The 24424-nt window shown below is 46.9% G+C and overlaps 2 protein-coding genes across 5 annotated transcripts in view; one reads left to right on the top strand and one right to left on the bottom strand.

Annotated features, from left to right (window-relative positions):
- The window catches only part of COPE (COPI coat complex subunit epsilon), a 200031-nt gene that overhangs the window by 139768 nt on the left and 35839 nt on the right, over positions 1 to 24424 (top strand). The gene's annotated exons all lie outside the window — the stretch shown is intronic.
- CRTC1 (CREB regulated transcription coactivator 1) overlaps positions 1 to 24424 on the bottom strand; it is a 56382-nt gene that overhangs the window by 27945 nt on the left and 4013 nt on the right. The window contains exons 2-6 of one of the 2 annotated variants that reach the window (XM_068173849.1): positions 8635 to 8751; positions 7206 to 7253; positions 4380 to 4517; positions 2808 to 2869; positions 1922 to 2016 (exon numbers count right to left, since the gene is read on the bottom strand). In XM_068173849.1, coding sequence (XP_068029950.1) covers positions 1922 to 2016; positions 2808 to 2869; positions 4380 to 4517; positions 7206 to 7253; positions 8635 to 8751 — 460 coding nt within the window. The remainder of the gene's footprint in view (positions 1 to 1921; positions 2017 to 2807; positions 2870 to 4379; positions 4518 to 7205; positions 7254 to 8634; positions 8752 to 24424) is intronic. The other variant, XM_068173850.1, reaches the window with a different exon arrangement.

The following is a 24424-nucleotide window of genomic DNA, read 5'->3' as shown; positions in this document are numbered from 1 at the left end:
TTTTGAAATGTTTTTAACAAGGAATTCCATAAAGAATATATTTTTGATCTTTTTAAATTGTATTTAACAAGGAATTCCATAAAGAATGTATTTTTAAACTTTTTGAAATTAATTTAACAAGGAATTCCATAAAGAATGTATTTTTAAGCTTTTTGAAATTAATTTAACAAGGAATTCCATAAAGAATATATTTTTAAGCTTTTTGAAATTAATTTAACAAGGAATTCCATAAAGAATATATTTTAAGCTTTTTGAAATGTATTTAACAAGGAATTCCATAAAGAATGTGATTTAAGCTTTTTGAAATGTATTTAACAAGGAATTCCATAAAGAATGTGATTTAAGCTTTTTGAAATGAATTTAACACGGAATTCCTTAAAGGATATATTTGAAGCTTTTTGAAATGTTTTTAAAAAGGAATTCCATAAAGCAGACCTTTTTGAGCTTTTAAAAATGTATTTAACAAGGAATTCCATACAAAGGGTATTTTTGAGCTTTTAAAAAATGTTTTTAACAAGAATATCTCTTTAAGAGGTTTTTTTACGCTTTCTGAAATGTTTTTAACAAGAAATTCCATAAAGAAGGTTATTTTCATAAGGGTATTTCTGGCCCTCGGAGGGTCTTGTTCTGTACCTAAAACCTTCCCAGAAAATTCCGAAGGATGTCCAATCCACAGTTCTTCTTAAGGATCTCAGTGCTTTTCAAATTAAAAATTGCTGAGAACTCACTTGGTTCCTGGAACTTCACAGGATTCAGGGTGTTTTCTGGGCGTTCGCTGAAGGATTAAATTTCGGAGTTTCCTTTAGGACCTTTAGGGCATTTCAAGGCTGGAAAAGCCCTTTGGGATGAGCAATTCCCGATTTTCCCGAGCTGGAGCAGGGCCCAGCAGAGGGCACCAGAACAGAGGGTGCCAGAGCTGCTCCAGCCTGGAACTCTTCTGGGATCCCTTGGAATTCTTCTGGGATCCAGCCTGGAGTTCTTCTGGGATCCTTTGGAATTCTTCTGGGATCCTTTAGAATTGTTCCGGGATCCAGCCTGGAATTCATCCAGGATCCAGCCTGGAACTGTTCTGGGATCCAGCCTGGAACTCTTCTGGTATCCAGCCTGGAGTTCTTCTCGGATCCTTTGGAATTCTTCTGGCATCCCTTGGAATTCTTCTGGGATCCAGCCTGGAATTCTTCTGGGATCCTTTGGAATTCTTCTGGGATCCTTTAGAATTGTTCCGGGATCCAGCCTGGAATTCATCCAGGATCCAGCCTGGAACTGTTCTGGGATCCAGCCTGGAATTCTTGCGGGATCCAGCCCGGAATTCTTACGGGATCCTTTGGAATTGCTCTGGGATACCTTGGAATTCTTCTGGGATCCAGCCTGGAATTCTTCTGGGATTCCTTGGAATTGTTCTGGGATCGTCTGGAATTGTTCTGGGATCCTGCCTGGAATTCTTCCAGGATCCAGCCTGGAATTCTTCTGGGATCCCTTGGAATTGTTCTGGGATCCTTTGGAATTGTTCTGGGATCCAGCCTGGAATTCTTCTGGGATCCTTTGGAATTTGCCTCCTCCATGGGGATCCCCCAGCCAGGAATAAACTCGGGGTGAAGCCTCTGCTCCTTCCCTGTGTGTCCCTGACTGAAATTCTGGGAATTCCAGCTCTGGGAGAGCTGAGAACTCAGCACCAGAGTCCCGCCAGCCCAGAGGATCCCCCCAGGGCAGGAACGACAAAATTTGGGGCTCGGGAAAATCTTCTCCCTTCGTTTTGTGTTATTTTTTCCTGGATTTCAGCACCCAGAAAGGTGAATGTGACCCAGCTGCCGTGTCACAGGAAGTGTCAGCACTCCTGAATTTTACAAACACATGGAGCCCAATCCGTGGGGATTCCACTGTTATAAATCTTTTTATTTATTTTATTTTTTTTTCTGCTCACCTCTTTTCTGCTGCATGTCCTGTGACCCTCCTGAAAAGGATTCCTGCTGAGCTGGAGTCATGGTGCTCTGGTGCAAGGCAGAATCAGAATTTGTCCTGAGAGAAAGCAAAACCCACAACATTTTTATTGTCAGCTTCACTAAATAAAAGAATTTTCCTCTCAGGGAAAAGCAACAACTCAGTAAAACCTCAATACTGTGCATTAAAACCCAAAAATCTCTATATGGCAGAAACCAGGCAGAATTTCCCAGTGAAACAATCAATTTGCAGAACAAATTAGATCAAGTTTGAAGAGCAATTGTTTCAATAATGGGATTGAGAGGAACACAGGATAAATTGGTTGCCCGTGTTAGAACAGAGTTTTTATCTGCTTTGTTCAGAGTAAACATGATCAAATTTTTAAGCTGTTTAGCCATGCTTTGGTTATTGTGGTGGTTAAAACAAACATTCCTGGTTGGGAGGAGCAAAAGGAATGGATCAGGATGTTGTGGAGATGGGAATTTTCATGGCCAGCACATCTCAGGATGAACTTTGTGAGTGTGGCCACCCTCAAAGTGTAACTCTGTGTTCCTTCCCACTGGAACATTCCCAGCCCAGATTCTGCACCCATAGAAATATCCAAATCTTGGGCTGTGCCTGGGAACTTCTGGATTTTTACAGCTTTTTAAGGATTTTTGAAGATTAAACTTTAAGGATTTACCTTTAAAAAAGTACCATTAAATGAAAGTATCACTTGCAGACACCTTAATTTGAAAGCTCATCTAAAAGGAGCATTACTGAATTCAAGCCTGAGTTTCTGAATATGAAAAGGCACAACTGCAACCTGCTGCAGCTGGAAGTGCTGCAGGGTCAGAGAACACCCCAGACCCCAGGATGGTGGCACCCACCTCCTCCAGCTCGTGTCCGACGGCGGCGACAGGTACACGGTGCCATAGGGGCAGCTGTCCACGTGGGCCAGGGTTAAGGCAGCAACGCTTCCCACTCCAGCAGGAAATCTTTTCCCAAGAATAATTCCAATTATCCTGTCAGAACCACTAAACTCACAGATTCTCTACGGGGAACTGTAAAAGGATCTCAACTCAAAGTGGTATTTGGATTGCTGGAATGTTTGAGCAGTAAAAATCCTTCCTCCTTTTCCATGGATTTACCTCCTGGTGCCTCCACCCTCCTGTCACACATCCCCTCCAGCCCCAGCTGATTTTAAACCTGTCAGAAATGCTCAGCTCATCCTCGTCCCCAAATGCCAACAGCATGAATCAACCTGCACTGAAATGCACAAGGAGCTGCAAAGCAGAACCCTGGGCTGGGCTTGCTCAGCTCTGAAGGGAAACTCCATTTCCCCAGGACAGCCCTGACCTTTCAGGGAATCCTGGAATGGTTTGGGTTGGAATGAGAGGACCCAGAGCTGACAGTGAGGGCACACCCAATCCCACTGTCCATGTCACCCTTAAATGTCCCCAAACCAGCTCTGAGGATGCCACTTGTCACTGGCGTCCACCTGGACACTGAGCTGTTGACCAGAACCCTTTGGACACATCCATCCAGCCAATTCCTGATCCACTGATCCATCCTCCAAATCCAGTTCAGACACTGGATATTCTGTGGGACAGGGCCAAATGCCTCACACAAGCCCAGCTGATGATGGCAGCAACCCCATCAGAGAAGGCCACCAAATCCCCAGGGCACCTCTGCCCTGAGTGAAGCCCTGCTGGGTGCCCCAATCCATCCAAGCATCCCTCAGCTCCACGTGGATCATCATCCCCACGGAAAGCTGAGCAAAGGTGAACTCTTACTTTGCAAACAGGAGGTGATTATGGAATAGATCGTGGCTTGGGAAAAGCAGGGACATGGAGCTGGAAGTGACTCTGCTGCTGGGGGAGGAGAGAGAAGGGACCAGTGGTGGTGTGGCACCCCAGGGTGCAGAAGGGACCTGAGGGGTGGTGTGGCACCCCAGGGTGCAGAAGGGACCTGTGGGGTGGTGTGGCACCCCAGGGTGCAGAAGGGACCTGTGGGGTGGTGTGGCACCCCAGGGTGCAGAAGGGATGCTGGTGGTGTGGCACCCCAGGGTGCAGAAGGGACCTGAGGGGGTGGTGTGGCACCCCAGGGTGCAGAAGGGATGCTGGTGGTGTGGCACCCCAGGTGTGCAGAAGGGACCTGAGGGGTGGTGTGGCACCCCAGGGTGCAGAAGGGACCTGAGGTGGTGCTGTGGCACCCCAGGGTGCAGAAGGGACCTGTGGGGTGGTGTGGCACCCCAGGGTGCAGAAGGGACCTGAGGTGGTGGTGTGGCACCCCAGGGTGCAGAAGGGACCTGAGGGGGTGGTGTGGCACCCCAGGGTGCAGAAGGGACCTGAGGGGGTGGTGTGGCACCCCAGGGTGCAGAAGGGACCTGAGGTGGTGGTGTGGCACCCCAGGGTGCAGAAGGGATGCTGGTGGTGTGGCAGCCCTGCTCCCAAGGATATCTGCCGGCCGTGCTTGTCCACGGAGAGCGGGCGGCGGTGGGGCGAGCCCAGGCGGTTCCGGTCCCGGTACACTCTGTCCACCAGCCCGTGGTGCCGCGTGGTCCTGCTCGTGTCCAGCGCCGAGGACTGGAACGGGGTCTGGGAGAGACACAGGGGTTACCCACAGGGAAACAGCCCCAGCCTGCCCAGAGCCTCCTCCTCCTCCTCCTCCTGTGCCAGGCTGGCTCGCTCCAAGGAATCAGACTCAAAACAAGATGTGCGCCTTGTGTGGTTTTGTTTTCCCTCCGACAGCTTTTTGGGAAAGCTGCTTCCTCCAGAAGGGGCCATGCTGGAGCTGCCCTGGCCTGGCCCAGCACTGCCCTCACCCCTTGGCTCCCCTGAAGCCCCGGGGCTGAGCGTGGCAGGAGCTGCCAGGCGCTGTCCACATGCCCTTGGTGCAGCATGCAGGGTGCACGGGAGGAACATGCCGCCATCCAGAGCCTGACCCGAGGGCAGGAGATGCAGGGAGGAGCTGCACGCTGAGCTCAGCATGCCCCAGGACACGCTGCCTGCTCTCAGGGCTGCCTCTCACCCCTCCTTGCAGCAGATTTATTTGAAGGGGACACTGAGAGAATGAAAAGGAAAAGAAAAGCAGTTTCCTTCCTCCTCTGTCGGATGGTTTTGAAGTGGTTTTCAGCTCCTTCAGTGACCCGAGGTGGGATGATCCCACCTGGACTCTTATCTCACTGACATCCTGAGCAGATGATTTCAGAGCAGAGGATGGCAGGGGAAGGACAGGGAAGATGAATTCCCAGGCTAAACTGGAAAACTTTCACATTTTCCACAGCCCTTCCCAGGGCGTACCGGGGGGGACAAAGGAAGTACCGAGGGGTCAATCTCTGCTCGTACTCCACCAGCAATTTATGGGTCTCCAGGGAGAAAAATCCTCCCCAGCCCCGCACTCCCTGCCAATGTGAACAGCTTTGCTGAGTCCCTCAACACCATCTGTTTGGAAATCCAAAATTTCCTCCTCCATTCAGGTGCTGCACGTGGCAAATGCACTGTCCTGTCTGCCAAGCCATGAAACCATCTGGCTTCCACATTCATCCCTTTTCTTTTGGGGATTTTTTTTTGGTTTTTCTTTTTTTTTTCAAGTGTCAGCTTTGGCTGTTGAAAAGATTATTTCTACAAAGCTTTGCATTTATTTTCAAAGGCTTTGTTTGTATGAACTTTTTAAAGAGTCTTTCTACTATTTTAAACTCTTTTCTCTTCAGCAAATATTGGGCTCCTCACCCTCTCTGCACACACAGGCTGTGTTAACAGAGCTGCAGAGGGGCTGTGGTGTTTATTTTCTCATTTCAGGGCCAACATTTTATATGCAGCAGAATATTTAAGGCAACAGGGGACTAGAAAGGAGCACAGTGACTTTTTACAGGACTCTCAGCACTTCAGATCATGGGGTTTGTGCTTCACTTCCTCACTTGGCTGAGAAATCTCAAATAGAATCTCAATTTTAAGGGTTTTAAATTCAAACACGGTGCTTTAATCTCTGCTGCAAGCACTGAGCAACAATCCCCACACACAAGTGGGAATATTCATCATTCCAAAGTGACAAAAGGTCTCAAACTCCTCCTTTTTTACTGTTGTTACAGCCCAAAAGGCAGCAAAACTTGCAAATACGTGCTTGGAAGGTCAACAGGAAAAGCAATTTCCTATGTCAGTGGTGTCAGCACAGTGCTGCTAAAAAAGGAGCAGCCAGCCCTGAGCACAGGGCTCACCTGGAATTTAAAGGGAGGCCAAAGCATAAAACTATAAAGACAAAAAGTTCCATGTAAAAACAGCTATTTCCTAGGATTTTACCTTTTATTGGCACAATTTCCTTGTTAAAAACACAATAAAAATCTCATTTGAGTGCAGCAGTGGCACAAACAAACGCAGAATGTGTCCCAAATCAGGGCTACAGTTTATAGAGGGGATTTTGGGGCAATGCTGTTCCCTGCCTTTCCAGGAACCCAGATCCCAAAAGAATTTAGGGAACCAGAAACACCTGAGGAAATGGGTATCACCTCTAACAGGTCTGGCTTCTCTCAGCAACCTTCCTATAAAATTTATTTAGGGCCAAACACCAGGACAATGTTCCTGGATTAAAAGTCCCCATCTCTGCATGGCATGAGATATTTAGGGAAAAAAATGGATTAAAAGCAATTAATAGATCTGAGCATTGATTGTATCTGGGAAAATGAAGAACTAAAAGGGTTTCATTGCCCTGAAAAACATTCAAGGGTTTGAGACCAGACCCAAAACCCCCCCAAACCATGAAAAAAGCAGCTCAATACAGACAGGAAGGAAAAAGCTCAGTGCTCTCCAAGCGTCCTTTTAGGATTTATCAGGAAATAAACCCAGGTGAGGTGGATGAGGGGGAAGGAGGAGTGGTACCTACTGCTGGTTGATATTTTGGTGCCTCCTGGTGCCAAGCAGGATTTGGGAATTCATTCTGCCCTTCCCCATGGATTTGAACATGCAGGCTGAGTGCACATGCTCAGAGATTGCTGAAACCACAGGCCAAGACTGAATAATCCACTGGCTGCACCAAAGAAACCCCCAAAAAACCAGAAATAACCACATGACAGCAAGTCCAGGGAGTCTGCACAGGAATTATTTGCATGTTCCAGACTGGGATGCATGGCAAAACCTGGATTTGTGTGGCAGCCCTGCAGTCCTGTGGAGCTGGGGGTGAACCAAATAAATCCTGTGCACAGCAGAGCAGGTGTGCAGAAATACGTATCCACCTGGGCAAACAGGACCAGTCCTAAATACGTATTTGCACAAACCTAAAAACTTGTTTACCAAAGAGACAGGAACTGCTCCAAAGGCTTCAGCCAGAGCTCCGTTGTGCTGCAAATCAAAGAAGCAGAAGATGCTCAGACACCAACGCTCTCAGCAGGCACAACCACCCAGGCTCTGCCTTCACACCATCCCAGAGTCGTTTGCAGTCGTGTTTTGAGCTTCAGATTGGAAAAACCTGGGAAGCTTCCCCCCCCTGCTACAAACACATGGGGTTGTTTTGTTGCTTGTCACCATTTGTTATCTGGAACAACATCAATTTGGGTTTTTTTTTAGAGTGTGTGTGGAAAAAATATAGCAAACCCCAGGGTTTAAGGATAGTTTGTTTCTGTCTCCTCCTCCAGTCATTCATAAATTTTTGAATATTCCCTTTTCAGCAGTCAGGATTAAAACAGTCCAGGTAAGAACCACCAGTGATGGCCATCAAGCACAGAAATACTGAAATATTATTGTTTAAAAGGAATTCTTAACCTCCTTAACAAAAAGCAGAAGAGAAAAGCTTGAACAGAGCAGATATTGTGGAGTAACACTGGGGACTTCAATCCACTACAAACCTCTGCTCTGTATTCCCCAAAGAATTAAAGATTAAAATAGACTTTTGCCTCTCCTCTGGCATAAGATTCAAGGTTTTAACCTGCCCAAATTCAGCTGTCTGCACCTATTTCAAGAAGCAGTTAGAGGAGGTCACCGAGAGTTTCTCCATCTTTATTAAGCAGCCTTCATCAGAAAACCACAAACTGCAAAATTTCCTTCCCACCACATCCTCGTGAGCTCAACTGTAACTCTGACTGCTCAAAAAAGGAAAACTAATGCAGAAATGTTCATTATTTTGACCACTCTAAAATCAACTAATGTGCAAATCAGGAGTCCACAAAGGATCCGCCAACTAATCCTGTCCTTGGACAACATCCTCTGTCCAAACATGCTTCAAACAGCAAAATATTCACCTGAAACTCTGATTTTCTGTTTAAGGTGCATCATCCCTGGAGGCACAAAACCCAGCCAGGACATTCTTATATTTCCTTTCCAGCCAGCCCCAAAAAAAAGTGATTATTCTGATACCACTTTGTGTCCCACTGCTCTTCTCCTCTCCCAGAATTCCTCCCACAGAACATGCACATCGATTCTTCCACCCCCAGCCCCCAGCATCATCTGTATTTCCTCTCATTTTGCTTTGAATTTACAGCATCTTCCAAGATTTCATCAGGAATTGCATCTCTCTGAGTATTCCTGACCCCAAAGCCTCACAACCAGGGACAGGAGAACTAAAATCTACCACAATCAACATAAAAAAATACCCTCACATCCCAACCCCACCAGAAGTTTTTAAACCAGGGTGATGACTTCTGGACCAGCAGCTGCCTGGGAGGGCACACCAGCATCCAAGCCCAGAATTCATCAGCAAATCCAAGGAAAAAGCCTCTGAACTCACCTGGAAGGGGAGATCCATGGCACTGTTCCCAATCTGGTTCACATTTGGCAATGACCCTCCGTAGTACTGGCCACGGCTCTGCCCCAGTTGCAAATATTGGGTTTTCTGCAGCTGTAGCTGAAAGAAAAGAAGGAAGAAAATACAATTGCAACTCTTAAAACCAGCACAACTCGACACTGCGATCACTGAGAGTGGAAATCATTAAAAGGCATCAATCCAACTTTTACAAAGGAGGGTCAACCTTCTCCACAAGTTTCTTGCAGCAGGAAAAGCCCTGGAGAAAGGACAGGGAGAGATTTCCAAGGAAAAGGCAAAGCCAGGTTTTCAAACAAAGGACAGAGGTTTTCACAGAAAACCCCTCCAGCCAAGGAATAATCAAACCACCACCAAGAATTCCCCGTGGGACAGGTCCACATGGATGGTCTGCAGAACTTCCCTGAATTCCAGGTATCACTGTCCAGTAAAACATTCCAGGTGTTTGCCAGAGCTGGAGACACTGCTGGATGTTTAGCAGGGATGCTGAGGGGTGCTCAGGGTGTTCAGGGGAGCTCAGGGGTGTTCAGAGATGCTGAGGAATGCTCAGGATGTTCAGGGGTGCTCAGGGATGTTCAGGGGTGCTCAGGGTGTTCAGGGGAGCTCAGGGGTGTTCAGGGGTGTTCAGAGATGCTGAGGAATGCTCAGGATGTTCAGGGGTGCTCAGGGATGTTCAGGGGAGCTCAGGGGTGTTCAGGGGTGTTCAGAGATGCTGAGGAATGCTCAGGATGTTCAGGGGTGCTCAGGGATGTTCAGGATGTTCAGGGGTGTTCACGGGAGCTCAGGTGTTCAGGGGTGCTCAGGGTGCTCAGGGGTGCTGAGGAATGCTCAGGGTGCTTAGGGATGTTTAGGGGTGTTCAGGGGAGCTCAGGGATGTTCAGGGGTGCTCAGAGGAGGTCAGGGGTGCTTAGAGGAGCTCAGGGATGTTCAGGGATGTTCAGGAGAGCTCAGGGATGCTCGGGGATGTTCAGGAGAGCTCAGGGTGTTCAGGGGTGCTCAAGTATGTTCAGGGGTGCTCAGAGGAGCTCAGGGATGCTCAGGAGAACTCAGGGATGTTCAGGGGTGCTCAGAGGAGGTCAGGGGTGCTCAGAGGAGCTCAGGGATGTTCAGGGATGTTCAGGAGAGCTCAGGGATGCTCGGGGATGTTCAGGAGAGCTCAAGGTGTTCAGGGGTGCTCAAGGATGTTCAGGGGTGCTCAGGGATGCTCAGGATGCTCAGAGGAGCTCAGGGGTGTTCAGGGGTGCTCAGGGATGCTCAGGGGTGCTCCGGGGTACTCAAGGATGTTCAGGGATGCTCCAGGTGCCCACCCCACACTGCCAGCACCCAGACAGGATTGCAGAGATAAGGCCCAGCCTGTTTAGTTCATGCCAACACTTTGGGGAGTATCCATGGAGGATCACAGAATTCCAGAATGATCTGGGTTGGAAATGACCTCAAGGATCATCTCATCCCCACCCCTGCCATGGCAGGGACACCTTCCACCACCCCAGGCTGCTCCAGCCTGGCTTGGGCACTGCCAGGGATCCCGGGGCAGCCACAGCTGCTCTGGGAATTCCACTCCAGGGCCTCCCACCCTCCCAGGGAGGAATTTTATATTAAAACAGTCCCTGAGTACAAGCTCACCCTGAGGACAGCTCATACATTTTCCTGACATTCAAACAATTCCTAGAAAACTCAAAGACCTTTTATGCAGAGAATTTCCCCCAGAAGCCAGCAATTTCCAACTGAACAAAATCTCTGTGCTTGAGCTGAGGGACCAAACTAATCCCTGACTCAGGAGCTGATTCTGGAGGTGAAACCTCCCCACGGAGCACAGAATGCCAGGATCACTGAGGTGGAAAAACAGCTCCAAGGTCCTGTCCAGCCCTTTGCCAGGGGGCTCCCAAAAGCCTCAGATCTTAGGGCAAGTCACCACCCACAAAGTGGTTGAGCGTTTTTTCCTTAAAATGAGGGCAGATAATCCCCTCAGGCTGAAGATTTAGAAAATATTCCCAGTTTTCCCTATCAAAAGGCTCAGAAAGGTCCCATGTGAGGAGCAGGAAAGGCCCCTTTGCCTTTTTTGTGCAATATTTTGCCACACAATTCCTGAAGCAAGACGTGAAATTAGAGAAACCCTGTGTTAGTATCACTTAATGAGTCACAGCCCCTCCAACTCAGAGCACAAAAAGCACAATATCAGAACTAGCTGTGCTTTTTCCCTGGCCCCTGCATATGTTTTTGTTGTTAAAAAAAAAATTTAAAAAAAATTTTAAAAAAAAAGCCTTGTTTGGGATTTGGGCCAAACATTGAAGTAACTATTTCAACAGGTGTTGGTTTCCTTTCAAGAACCTCCAAAAGGCACCCAGGGAGGAGGGGGTGGCTTTGTGTTTTTTTAGGATTTTGGTTTTTTCTCAGGATATTCCCACCTCAAAGCAGCACAGCACAGGGAGGTCAGGAGCATTTGTCTTTCTGCTGCACTTCCATGGAAATGAGGCGACCCAAGAGCTGGGGAGCCCGGGCTGCTCAATGCCTTGGCTGCACCGTTGATTTTAGCAAGGATAAACACTCCTGGAGATGCGTGCCAGAAATAAGAGCAGCGATTGCTGCTCTCATCCATCAGCACACCGGGGAGAGCGGGGCTGGCTGCTCTGCTCAGCTCCTGCCTTTCAGGAGAGAGTGGCCCCCAGACTCCGCATTTATTGGAGCCCATCAACAACTGCCACTTGCAATCTGGGAAGATCAAGTGGAAGCAGAGCAGGATTTGTGTCCTGAGCGCCTCCGGGCTCCGTCTTTTGAGCTGGAAGAAAACTTTGTTTGAATCTTAGGAGCTTGCTGTCATTCCAGCAGGAAATCAGGAGTGAAATCAGCTCCGGTTTTTTTCCTTCTCTTAAAAAAAAATAAAATAAAAAATAAAAAATAAAAGCTGCAAATTTCTCAGATACCTCAGTGCACAGTGGGAAGCAGCATCAAAATCCAGAATAAAAGTTTGGGAAGGGACCATAAATATGATTTCATTCCACCCCACACCTTCCACTATCCCAGGCTGCTCCAGCCCGGCCTTGGACACTTCCAGGGATGGGAAATCCACAATTTCTCTGGGCAGTCTGAGCCAGGGCCTCCCCACCCTTTAGGAAAACAGATGCTGTGACCAAAATGAAATTTCATTTTCCTCTCCATCCACCCTGCAAGGAGGAGCAGGTACATGGCACAACTGGGGATGAGGATTTGAAAGGGGATTGAATTTAAAAGAAAATAACAAAAAGGAAAAGCCTTTTCTTAACAGAAAAATTCCAATTACTCTGGAAATGTTAACAAGTCTCAGGGCAGCCCCAGGGTTATCTCCTGGGGTTGGATTCAATTAGTGCAATTTGGATTCTGGATGAATTTAGACAGGGGAGGATGACAAGGAACTACTGAGTGCTCACCAGATTTATTAATTTCATGAACCACCAGAACTTGGTGTCTCTACATTGCAGCTTTTCCATTTCTCTGTGGTGTGGCCAAGAGCAGCTCCCTGACAGCTGAAAATATTGCTAAATATCCCAGTTCCTTCCCAAGGAACCTTTTGGTAAGGAAGCAGCTTTTGCTTGTTAAACCACTTTATTTCTACCACTTTATTTATTTTGGTTTTCTTGTTCTTTTCTTATTGTTCATTTCTTCTTATTCTGAAGAAATGCTCCCCAAACACCAGATCCAAATGGAATCTGTAATTTTCCTTTCACCAGCCTTTCTCTTATTCCACTTAACTTTAAATCCTCTTTTTTTTTCCCCTTTAAAATCCAATTTAATCATGAAAAATCACATAATTGATGCGAACATTTATATGAAACACATCAATTTTTCCATTTGGGTTACCATTTGCTGGACAGACAGCTGTGTCTGCAGGGAGAGATTCAACTTCTACAATTAAAAAAATAATAAATAAAGACAGAAACAAAACCCTAAATACAAATCCAGTTTTCCTACAGATTTTCTAATATACAGATAGGAATTAAACGAAGCATTTATTAAGAATTCAATACTTGAAGTTACTGAAATTCTTCCCTGAAAAATTCTGAGTAAATTACAAATTTGTGGGCAGAAATCATTGGGAAATTTGGCAGTTTTGGCACTGTAAATCAACCCAATTCCACAGTAAAGGTTTTTCTTAAAATGCCTTTTTAAAAAAACGAAATGTGGACTGCCAGAACGATAATAAAAGGGTGGAGTGTCCGTTTGATAAAAGCCCAGATATCTGATGACTGCAGGAAGCAAAGATTCGGTGATAACAGCTTTTGCACTGCCTTGCAGTTTCCACACCGAGCTTTCTTATAATTTCATTTTTTACCCTTTAAAAAAACCCTTCCTCTTTAGAACCTGCAGCCTAATAAGCAGCAAAACCAGCGCAGATTAAAATTAGAAAAGTATTATTAAAGCTTAATTGGGCCTTCAGTTCTGGAGGCAGGATTTAGTGGGAGTTTTAGAGGCTGCATTATTGGGAAATCCCGATGTGCCAAGCTGAGTTTGCTTGGACAGGGATGAAATTCCCAGGAATTCTCACCTGGAGCACGCAGCCCTGCTGGGTGCAGGATTTGGGATTGGTGTCAGGACTGGATTTGGGATGTGAGGAACTTGCCAGAGAGGAAGCAGAAGAAAAGGAGGTTCCCCAAGCCCTGCAAGTCAAACAAACTGCAGCTCCTGCTGCCATCCCAGGGCTTGGTGCCTTCAAAGGGAGATTTCTCCCCATTCACAGTCCTGTGTCCATAAGAAAAGCAAATAAAAGCTCAAAAAGAAAGAGACCTTAACAGCCATCTAATGATTCGGGTTTAGATTTAGTGGCAGTGCTGCCACCAGCTACAAATCACCTCATTAACCCTTGAATTATTTAAAAAGTTCTTTAAGGTGCCAGAAACTCTCCAGCCACCCAGACTTAGGCTTCTCAAGGGAATCTTTTTCTGTTAACAGTCCAAAATTCACACTGAAATTTGAATTTTAAAAACCCAACGCTTGCTACTCAAATAATTACTAAAATTTGAGCAGCAATGAATAAGCATTGAAAATAAAAATGAATACACATTGAAATAACTGCTCATTTATGAGCCCACCCTCCCTGAAAACTGCCTGGGATTTCTTTAATGCAATGAGGAAAGAATCACAAATGAATAAGAGAAAATCCCGGTGAACCAAGGAAAAGGGAACTTCTGTGCTGGCCACATTTTTGTTAATTCCAGCAGCTGCCAGTGCCTCTCCACACCCCCAGGCTGAAAATTAAAATCAATAATGAGCACAGAGCAAGTTTCAGGGGCAGAGGATTTGGTTTTAGATACCAAACTGTTCCCATCTCAGGGATCCTCCCGGAAAATGGGAATAATCCCAGCAGGGGCATTTTGGAAAGGCTGCTCTGGAACTCCTCACAGTCCCTCCCTGCAGGTTTAATTCTCCCATCAGCAACTCAAAGTTCGAGTGGAGCTCCAAGCCTGGAGCAATCCAGGGAAAAGTGGGGACAAATGAAGACATTCCAAATATTCCAGAGGCTCCCAGACAGCCACCAGCACCTCTGGATCCCATCTGGGGAGTGAGGATAAATGAATTAAAATATCCTGCTGCTCCCAGAGGAGATAAATGAAGGTTGGGAAGACTTTTGGACTTTTTAATCTCTACTGAGTGAATACTGCTTGTTCTTATAATTTTATTATGTTTTGGATAATTTATTGCAAATAATTACAAATACTTCCATTATTTACATGTAACTGATATAAATTCACTCATGCTGTTATCAAATATTCAATGGCTGATGAGATGGATTTGCAAGTTTAGCTTTTTATTTTAATTTCCCATGTAATTAAAAATTAATATTATGAAATTTAGCAACAGTAATATTTTCACCTCGGCAGGCACCTGTAGTATGTAAATAATGGAGTTTATCTTCAATGCCCTGATAAATGACGGAAATAAATCTTATGGTGCAAAGCCACATGTTTGAAATTGTCTTCCAGAGCACCTCAGAGAAAGAAAAAGGTGCGATAACAGCAAACCACAGCTCAAATTCTGTGATAAAACACCCTGATCCTCTAGGAAAGGGCTTGAGCCAGAGGGAGATAAAAAATATCTGCAACTCCAGCGAGGTGAGAAGGCTGCTGTCAGCTGAGAGATAAAACAGGGGGCTCTGAAATCCCAAGCAGTGCCTGTGTGAACACAAAGGAGCCCCTGCAGCTGCTGAAAAACCTCTCCAGAATTAAGGCAGAGCTGCAAATTCCGTGCTCTGACAGAGGAGAAGGAGGTGATGGAGTCACTTCTTATCTCCAGTCTGTGATAACCTGAGGAAGGCATTCCCACCCTCTGGATTTGGGACTCAAACCAGGGCTTTTCTGGGGAATAATCAACATTTCATGGCCACGAGGAAGAGGGAAGGGGATGCAGAGGCAGCTCCTTCGCTCTCCCAGCCCCGTTGGTCAGGATAAAGAGCAGAGGAGCCCGTGCCTCTCTCTGACTGGGCTGTCACACTCAGGAAGAGGCAGATTTCTAAAGTCACCGATTTCCTGCAGTTTCCAGCCGTGCTCCAAGAGCAGCAGAGGCTCCAAAGGCGCAGCTGTTCCTCCCAGGAAGGAGGGGAGAGGAAATGAAGGCTGAGGTTGAGAGGAAAGGGATAATCCACAGTGAGAGCAGCTGCTCTGCCTGCCTCGCTTGGGACTTCAGAGATTCCAGCAGCAGCTTGGAACAAAATGTTTTGCAACGGTTTGGGGGGGGTGTTTTGAATTTCCAGGGTGTTTTTAGTGTCATGAAAGTGAAGATTTGAAGGCTGGCTCTGGACAGAGGAGTGAGGACAAGCCCAGGAAAAGTTTCCCTTGTTGCCTGTGCCAATCCTTGCTGGGCTCCCAAGGATCCTGCTGTCCTGGAGCGATGGATTTTGCAAGGAATGGGACAAGCAAAGCCAAAACAGGAAGCCAAATGTCTACTAGAAACAAAGTGAAAATTACCCCGAAAAACTGCAGACATATGGGATGAACTGGATGTGACCCCAGGCTCGTGGAACTGCTACATCATTGTTTACTCCTCCAGCACCACAACTGTCACTGCAGTCACTTTTAAGGATTTGTTCCATTATCCCATCGCTGTGTCAGGACACAAACACGGCTCTCAGGCCAAGCAAACGCAGCCAGGAAGAACAAAAATGCAGGAAAAGGCCAAAAAAAAAAAAAGCATTTTGGTTGCTTTTTTGTTTTTTTTTTTTTTTTTAATGGGAAGGAAGCTGTTGTAATATCTTGGAATTTAGCAGCCACAAAAGAGCAGCAGTTTTGTTTCTGCCACTGAGACACTTCCCAAGCAACTCCTTCCTCAGAGCTGAGCTGAGAACATGAGGCCAGCCTTGATTTTCAGGGATTTTAATTTTCACCACTAAAACACCCAAATTTTCTCCAAAACTTCAAAAATTAACAACAAAATGGGAGGTGACACCTCCAAGGACCAGGAGCAAAGGGTTGTGCTGCTGCCTGGGAGTGTTCCAGCTCCCACCAGCTCAGCACAGAGCAAAGGGGGAGCAAAATCCTCCTCTTCCATCTCCTGGGATGAAACAGGAGCTCCATGGAAAAACAAACTGGGATTCAGAAAAAGATGTTTTCATCATGAGAGTAATAAAAGCTGCCAGGCACAGGGAAGGGCACAGAGAGGCAGCTGACTTGAGACTTTGTAAATCTGATTATTTTTAAGGTTACCTGATAGTATTGCTTCAATGCTGCACTTCCAGTGGTTTCCCAGGAAAACCCTGAGGGCTCAAAGGCTGCAACACCTGCAGGAGGCCCCTGCAGCTGCTGAAAAACCTCTCCAGAATTAAGGCAGAGCTGCAGATTCTGTGCTCTGACAGAGGAGAAGGAGGTGATGGAGTCACTTCTTATCTCCAGTCTGTGATAACCTGAGGAAGGCATTCCCACCCTCTGGATTTGGGACTCAAACCACTTATTTTTGCAGGCTGCAAGTCCTGGAAGCAGAGAATTGGGAGACAAGGATCCATTCTTCTTTGTTATCATCAAACTTTGGGCATTTGGGTGACTCCTGTTCTGGAGAACAGGAGACAAAGCAAACCCAAAAAACAACCCCAAAAAGGAACCCCAAAAAGGAGAGACAGAGCCCTACCCCACACAGCTGAGGTACAACACAGCACCCACTATAAAACAACCTAAAATGAATTTCTCACAGAAAAGTCTGACTTAAAGGGACCCATTAGAGTAATCCTAAAATAAATGTATTGCAGACTACGCTGAGTTAGAAGGGATCCCATTAGGATCAACCTAAAATGAATTTATCACAGAAAAGGATGAGTTACAAGGGATCCCATTAGGATCAACCTAAAATGAATTTATCGTAGAACAGGCTGAGTTACAAGGGATCCCATCAGAATCAACCTAAAATGAATTTATCACAGAACAGGCTGAGTTAGAAGGGACCCATCAGGATCAACCTAAAATGAATTTATCACAGAACAGGCTGAGTTACAAGGGATCCCATTAGGATCAACGTAAAATGAATTTATCACAGAAAAGGATGAGTTACAAGGGATCCCATCAGGATCAACGTAAAATGAATTTATCACAGAAAAGGATGAGTTACAAGGGATCCCATCAGGATCAACCTAAAATGAATTTATCACAGAACAGGCTGAGGTAGAAGGGATCCCATTAGGATCAACCTAAAATGAATTTATCGCAGAAAAGGATGAGTTACAAGGGATCCCATCAGGATCAACCTAAAATGAATTTATCGCAGAAAAGGATGAGTTACAAGGGATCCCATCAGGATCAACCTAAAATGAATTTATCGCAGAACAGGCTGAGGTAGAAGGGATCCCATCAGGATCAAGCCCAACTCCTGGCCATGCACAGGACACCCCAAGAATCCCAACTCAGAACTGCAATCCAAATAATCCTTAGCTAAGAGCATTACAGTCCAGCCCGATAAATTCCATTCATGAGAGCTGAGATGTTATTGATCAGCAAAGCAGCAATCAGCTGAGCCCTGGCCAAGCCCCAGCGCTGCACTTTGAGCACTCCAAGAGAGCCAATTATTACTCATGAGTTCATGTTTTCTTCACCTTCCTGTTGAACAGATTATTTAAGACCTCAAATCACTTAACTGGATTGTTTTGTCCTCTTATGAGTCATCTCCAAATTCCAAGGCCCCATTAGATTCTCCTTCAGGAGCTGCAAGCAGCTCCCCAGCTTGCCTGAGCTATAAAACCGTGAGGAAACGGGGCTGTAAAAATCACCCAGGCTCGCAGCTCTCCCCCAGCTGCCTCCTCCAATTCCTGTCAAAGTGGAAAGATCTCACACCCCAACACTATTTACAACCCCCAAAATCCACAGCAAACTCAAATCCTTTTTTTTTTTTTAAGAAATAATTTTTTTTAACAAAACAATTTTTTTTCCCACAAGAAAAATCAATTTTCTCTTGTGAGCCCAAAGAAAACGAACCAGAAAGAGGAGAGGAGAGGGGAGGTAATTTAATGCTGTGATTATTTTTTATTCTTTATTTCTGTTTTATTTCTTTTCTAATCTCCAAACAGTAAAAACAGAGAAAAACTGCATTTTTCTCCCCAAAATGAATGAATATCAATCACTAGGTGGTCGAGGGCAAAGAATCATTAGGAACACACCTTGCAGGATTTAAATAAATAAACAAAGGCATAATAAGAAAGAATTAAACTTAATGCACAGGCTGCGACTCGGTGTTTAAAACAACTTTTGCTATTTCTGGTGAACAAAGGTTTACTGTTTAAAACTTCACAGTCACAACTGAGCAGCAAAAACAGGATACAGCAAACTGGAGCCTTAAAATAGTGACTATTCTTCCGAGTTGTGCTCTATCGCCGGGCAGGGAGCCAAGCAAAGCTACAACAGGCACCAAACCTGATTTGAGAGCTTTGAAAAACAAACCCCAGCCCGTGGCAGCTCAGAGAGTGGCACCCTCCTTCCCTGCCAGGCTTTCAGTGAGAGGCAGGCGTGGATGCTGCTGATAATTCAACAGAGAGCAGAGGAGAGGGCTTGGAGCTTGTTTATTATTTGATATCCAGACAGGAAAGAATTCTTTTTGGTTATATTTAGATGGAGCTTGACACTCTCAAAATTTTGTTTATTTTTTTGAGTGTTATTAAATAACAATGAATTGTGCAGAGAATTGGGAGGCAAGGATCACTTTTTCTTTGTTATCATCAAACTTTGGGCACTTGGGTGACTTGTGGAGAGCAGGAGACAAAGCCAACCCAAAAATCCACCCCAAACAGCAGAGACACAGCCCTGCCCCACACAGCTGAGGTGCAACACTAATTACTACAAACCAACCTAAAAATAAATAAATTTGTCACAGAAAAGGCTGAGTTAAAAGGGACCTTCTTTTTTTAAAGCAAATATTCCTTCTGAGCAGGGATCTGATGGAGAACACCAGGAAACAATCGTCCAGCTTCAATAAAAAGCTCCTCAACCATCCCCATCCCTCCTATTGAAATGCCTCAGAAAAGCTGAAATAAAAGCAGAGATGCCCTCATTAAGTAAGATGAAAATAGCTTTTATGTTCCATTTTTTATTTTTAGCTAAAGAATGAAAATTCAGTTATGTAACCCTACAAGTTTCGTAAATTAGGAGCCAAGCAGGGCAGGTTTGCACTCTTTGGGGTTCAGGGCCACCTCACTCTGCCCTCAGAGTGGCCAAAAGCTACAGAAAATTGTTTGTGGCTTGAAAATGTGGCATCAGCCAACCCTGCAGGTACCAAAAATATCCAAAATATCCTCAGAGTCCAAATTCTTCGAATGCAAAAGGCTCATTCAGCACAATCATCTCCCTGAACCAGAGGCAAATCTAATTACAAGGAGAAGGTCAATCAGACATTTGAATCTGAGCTGGCTGCTGGAAACTTGTGCAATATTTAAGATATTAAATAAATATTAGATCAGATATTTTCTATCCCTCTTGCTGCCAGGAATACACTCAACACCGAGACTCTGCAAGGAATCAAAAAGTGAGAAGTCAGGGTATGAAACAATCCCTGCCTTCCCTTCTCCCACGGAGCTGTTTTATTCCTTTAATCCAGCTTACAGATGTTGAAATCCCACTTTGAGGCTCCAGAGCTGGAAAAATCTCCTGCACAGCTTCACCAGCTGCTCCTCCAACAGGTCTGAAGAGGCCCCATCCTGTCACCAACAACTGCTCCTCTGTCTGAGGTGGGAGCTATCACCATCTGCCTGGAAATTCATATTTTTGGGATATCAACTCCAATTCCCTCCCCTCTGAGACCTCAGCCATCCAAAGAAAATAATATTCACATAAATAGTAATAGCCGGGTACCAAAATTAATTGAGAATTCATCTGACAGAGCTGCAGTGTGCAGTTAACACATCTTACTGCTCTGGAGTGATAAGTAACCAGAGTAAAACCACCAGTGAGCAGCTCAGCAGGGACAGCACAGAGGAGATTTTCCCAATCATCAGGAAAAGTGATAGACCAGGCAAAGGAAGGAAAAGACACTTGGAGAAAACCTGCCTGTGAAGCAGACACTTTCAGCCAGGGCTGGGGAATTCTTGCTGCAGCCTCAGGCTGCAACACTTGAGCCTCCTCCACTTAATTATTTAAGAGCTGTTTTTTGTGGGTGTGTGGTGGTGTTGTTTGATTGCAAAGGATTGTTCTGGTACAAGGGGAAGAATTTTTAATTCCCGAGAAATTCTTTGCAAAACAAGGCTGTTATCAACACTTGGTTACAACTTTATAAATTATCAAGTCCCAAGGAGATCAGGCCAAAACATAAAACACAAAATGATCAAGAGGGGCTGTTCAGTGCTCCACAAACACTGCTGGAGATCCTCACAGATCCTCATTCCCAGATTTCACTCCCAACACCACAAAACACAAATCACTTCAAACAAATCAACGCGACATTTTAAATATTAACTCCAGAGATGCTGATAACAGAGACTCACATCCAGCTGCCACCTCCAGCTCACGGAATTCCAGAATGGTTTGGGTTGGAAGGGACATTAAGGATCATCCAGGGACACCCCCCACCACCCCAGGCTGCTCCAACCCTGGCCTTGCACACTCCCAGGGATGGGGCACCACAGCCTTTGGGATCACATTTGTTTCACAAAATGTGAGGAGTTGAGCCCAAAAGAGAACAAAGTGAAGCAGCAGCGAGGTCACAGCCGGTCACTGTCACAAAATGAACCCTGTTCTCAAAAAATCCACCTGGTTTTGAATTTGCTGCTGTTCACTGCCTCACTCCAAGCCCTCAGGAACCCCTCAGCAACAGCTCCTCCAGCACAGCTACAAAAACACCAGGGCAGAATTCCAACCAGCACAACCAGGAATGGTTTTAAACCAGAGAAGCTTCTTTTTTTTTTTTTTTTCAAAATACAGCCTTATATTTGCTGAAAAGTGCCTTGAAGTCTACTTGAGTTTCAGATCCTGCATTAGGCACAAAAATATCGATGCCAGTGTGGAACAGAGCATTAGGGAGTGATCGATGCTGTCAGGGCCATGGACCAAACTGCCCTTCCACTGCTCAAGAAAACGCTCCTTTGCAATCACAGATGGATAATGGAGAACACAGATAAATATTTAGCCTTTAATACATTTTGGTTAAATCCCTATTGATCATTTTTGAGAGGATGCCTGGTTTTTGCCAAATTAGTGTTTGATTACCACGACAATGGAGGTTCTCAGTAACACTCAATAATTTCACAGAATCCCAGACTGGTTTGGGTTGGAAGGACCTTAAAATCATCAAATTCCACCCCCTGCCACAGGCAGGGACACCTTCCACTATCCCAGGCTGCTCCAAGCCCCTGGCTTGGACATTTCCAGGGATGGGAAATCCACAATTTATCCGAGCAACCCCTGCCAGGGCCTCCCCACCCTCATAGGGAGGAATTTCTTAGAGAAAATTCACACAGTGCAGGAAATCTGGGTTAAAACTCCCCCCAACAGCCCCAAAGCCATGGGTTTGGTTTACTCTGGTCCATCCCTGCTGTAGCCATGCTGGACTGAACACGGTGCTGGACACAGGAGGGAAAACTCTCACTGAAATGTGCCCAGTGCTGCTGCCTCAGCAGAGTCAGGGCTTTGATATTCCTGAAGTGCAGGAAGTGCTGCTGAACCAAAATCAATGGCATTGACAAATTGATTATAAAATGGAGAACAGAGTGTTAGTGAGAGGAGCAGGGAGTTGATGGGTGGCAGATTTCAATAAACGTTGTTTCTGAGACAGTTAGAAAAATAAAAATGCAGTTTAGTCGATAAAAAAATCGATAAGAACTAATCTGATGGAGAAACCCAAGAACAGGTAAAAATGGTTCCCAAGCCCACGTCCTCACACAACCACAACCACACTCTGGGCTTTCCAGGTCCTGGGGTTTCCCCTCCTTCTCCTCTGTGCTGGGAGGAACAGCTCTTTTTCCATTCACCTCACAGATCCTGAAGATAGCTCACCCTCAGGCCACACTGCTACTAAAATCATTTTTCAGTACCAAATACTCTTGAAAATTACTCTGAGGCACAATTCCTGTGGCTGTGCTTTGTGGGGTGGTGTTTTACTCATGCAGAGATCCTCCCTCAGCCCTGGCCAGCCCAGAACTCGGATTAACTCAGCACCAGCCCCTCCTGTCCCCGCGGCCTTTGGCACCTCGGGCACTTCTACAGTCACAGCTGGAACTCAAAGCCTGCACCACAAATTTCAATTTCTGACTGGTAAACCAAGAGATTCAGTATCCACACCTCCCCCTTTTCAGTGTAACCACAAGCACAGCTCCCCTCTGCAGCTTGTTGAGGGGAAAACCCCAAATCAACCCCAAAGAACTGGAAGAACTGACTGTACCTCACCTTGAGAACAAATTCTCTTCCTAAATGAGCACCTTCTATAAATGCAAATTACCACCCAGTGCTGATGCTAAATAAAACCCAAGCGCAGCAGCCGGAGCCGAGTCCCACATGTTCACCCTGAGAATTACAACCAAACACCCAAAATGCAGCAGTTGTACAATCCAGCCTCACGCGCTCCCAGAGCCTTCCCAGCTTTGCTACATCATTAACACCGAGGGATTTGGCCACTGCACACAGAAAGACTTTGTCCAACAGCAGCTGTGCTGTGTGGGAGTGATGGGACAATCAGTAAAAAAGTCATTGTCTCCTTAAAAAAAATAATAATAATAAAAAAAAAAAATCCAACAAAAGCTGCCTGGGTTTGCCAGAAGAAACCTTGCCCTGCTCAGTGCAGTTTCCCAGGATGGCACAGCAGAGCTCTGTGTTTACCTTGGACAGCTCAGGCAGGCTGAGGGAAGCCAAGGGTTGCACAAGAACAGAGATTCTTTGTGCCCTGGCAGGTCCCCTCTGCCTCTCACCCTGCTGCTTTACAAACATTCTTTCAAAGAATTAAGGGAACTGCTGGCTCAGCCAACCTGTGATGCCACAGCCCGAGGTGGTGGCACCTGGAGCACCTCTGGGGGCTCCAAGCTCCCTGCTTCGCTTGGGGTCCTGTCTGTGATGGCCACTGGTGGCACCTGGAGCACCTCTGGGGGCTCCAAGCTCCCTGCTTCGCTTGGGGTCCTGTCTGTGATGGCCACTGGTGGCACCTGGAGCACCTCTGGGGACTCCAAGCTCCCTGCTTCGCTTGGGGTCCTGTCTGTGATGGCCACCGGTGGCACCTGGAGCACCTCTGGGGGCTCCAAGCTCCCTGCTTCGCTTGGGGTCCTGCTCTGTGATGGCCACTGGTGGCACCTGGAGCACCTCTGGGGGCTCCAAGCTCCCTGCTTCGCTTGGGGTCCTGTCTGTGATGGCCACTGGTGGCACCCGGAGCACCTCTGGGGGCTCCAAGCTCCCTGCTTCGCTTGGGGTCCTGTCTGTGATGGCCACTGGTGGCACCTGGAGCACCTCTGGGGGCTCCAAGCTCCCTGCTTCGCTTGGGGTCCTGTCTGTGATGGCCACTGGTGGCACCTGGAGCACCTCTGGGGGCTCCAAGCTCCCTGCTTCGCTTGGGGTCCTGTCTGTGATGGCCACTGGTGGCACCTGGAGCACCTCTGGGGGCTCCAAGCTCCCTGCTTCGCTTGGGGTCCTGCTCTGTGATGGCCACTGGTGGCACCTGGAGCACCTCTGGGGGCTCCAAGCTCCCTGCTTCGCTTGGGGTCCTGTCTGTGATGGCCACTGGTGGCACCTGGAGCACCTCTGGGGGCTCCAAGCTCCCTGCTTCGCTTGGGGTCCTGTCTGTGATGGCCACTGGTGGCACAAGAAGCACCTCTGGGGGCTCCAAGCTCCCTGCTTCGCTTGGGGTCCTGCTCTGTGATGGCCACTGGTAGCACCTGGAGCACCTCTGGGGGCTCCAAGCTCCCTGCTTCGCTTGGGGTCCTGTCTGTGATGGCCACTGGTGGCACCTGGAGCACCTCTGGGGGCTCCAAGCTCCCTGCTTCGCTTGGGGTCCTGCTCTGTGATGGCCACTGGTGGCACCTGGAGCACCTCTGGGGGCTCCAAGCTCCCTGCTTCGCTTGGGGTCCTGTCTGTGATGGCCACTGGTGGCACCTGGAGCACCTCTGGGGGCTCCAAGCTCCCTGCTTCGCTTGCGGTCCTGTCTGTGATGGCCACTGGTGGCACCTGGAGCACCTCTGGGGGCTCCAAGCTCCCTGCTTCGCTTGGGGTCCTGCTCTGTGATGGCCACAAGGTTCCCAGGAACAGCCTCAAGCTTTGCAGGCTGGGCACCAGCAGGAATTCCTGCAAGGAAAGGGTGCTCAGGTGTTGGAGGGGCTGCCCAGGGGCGTTGGGAGTCCCCAGGCCTG

This window comes from Anomalospiza imberbis, chromosome 27 (genome assembly GCF_031753505.1).
Source record: "Anomalospiza imberbis isolate Cuckoo-Finch-1a 21T00152 chromosome 27, ASM3175350v1, whole genome shotgun sequence".
Taxonomy (NCBI): Eukaryota; Metazoa; Chordata; class Aves; order Passeriformes; family Viduidae; genus Anomalospiza; species Anomalospiza imberbis.
The sequence above is the reverse complement of the archived record's forward strand: the minus strand, read 5'-3'. Positions and strand labels throughout refer to the sequence as shown.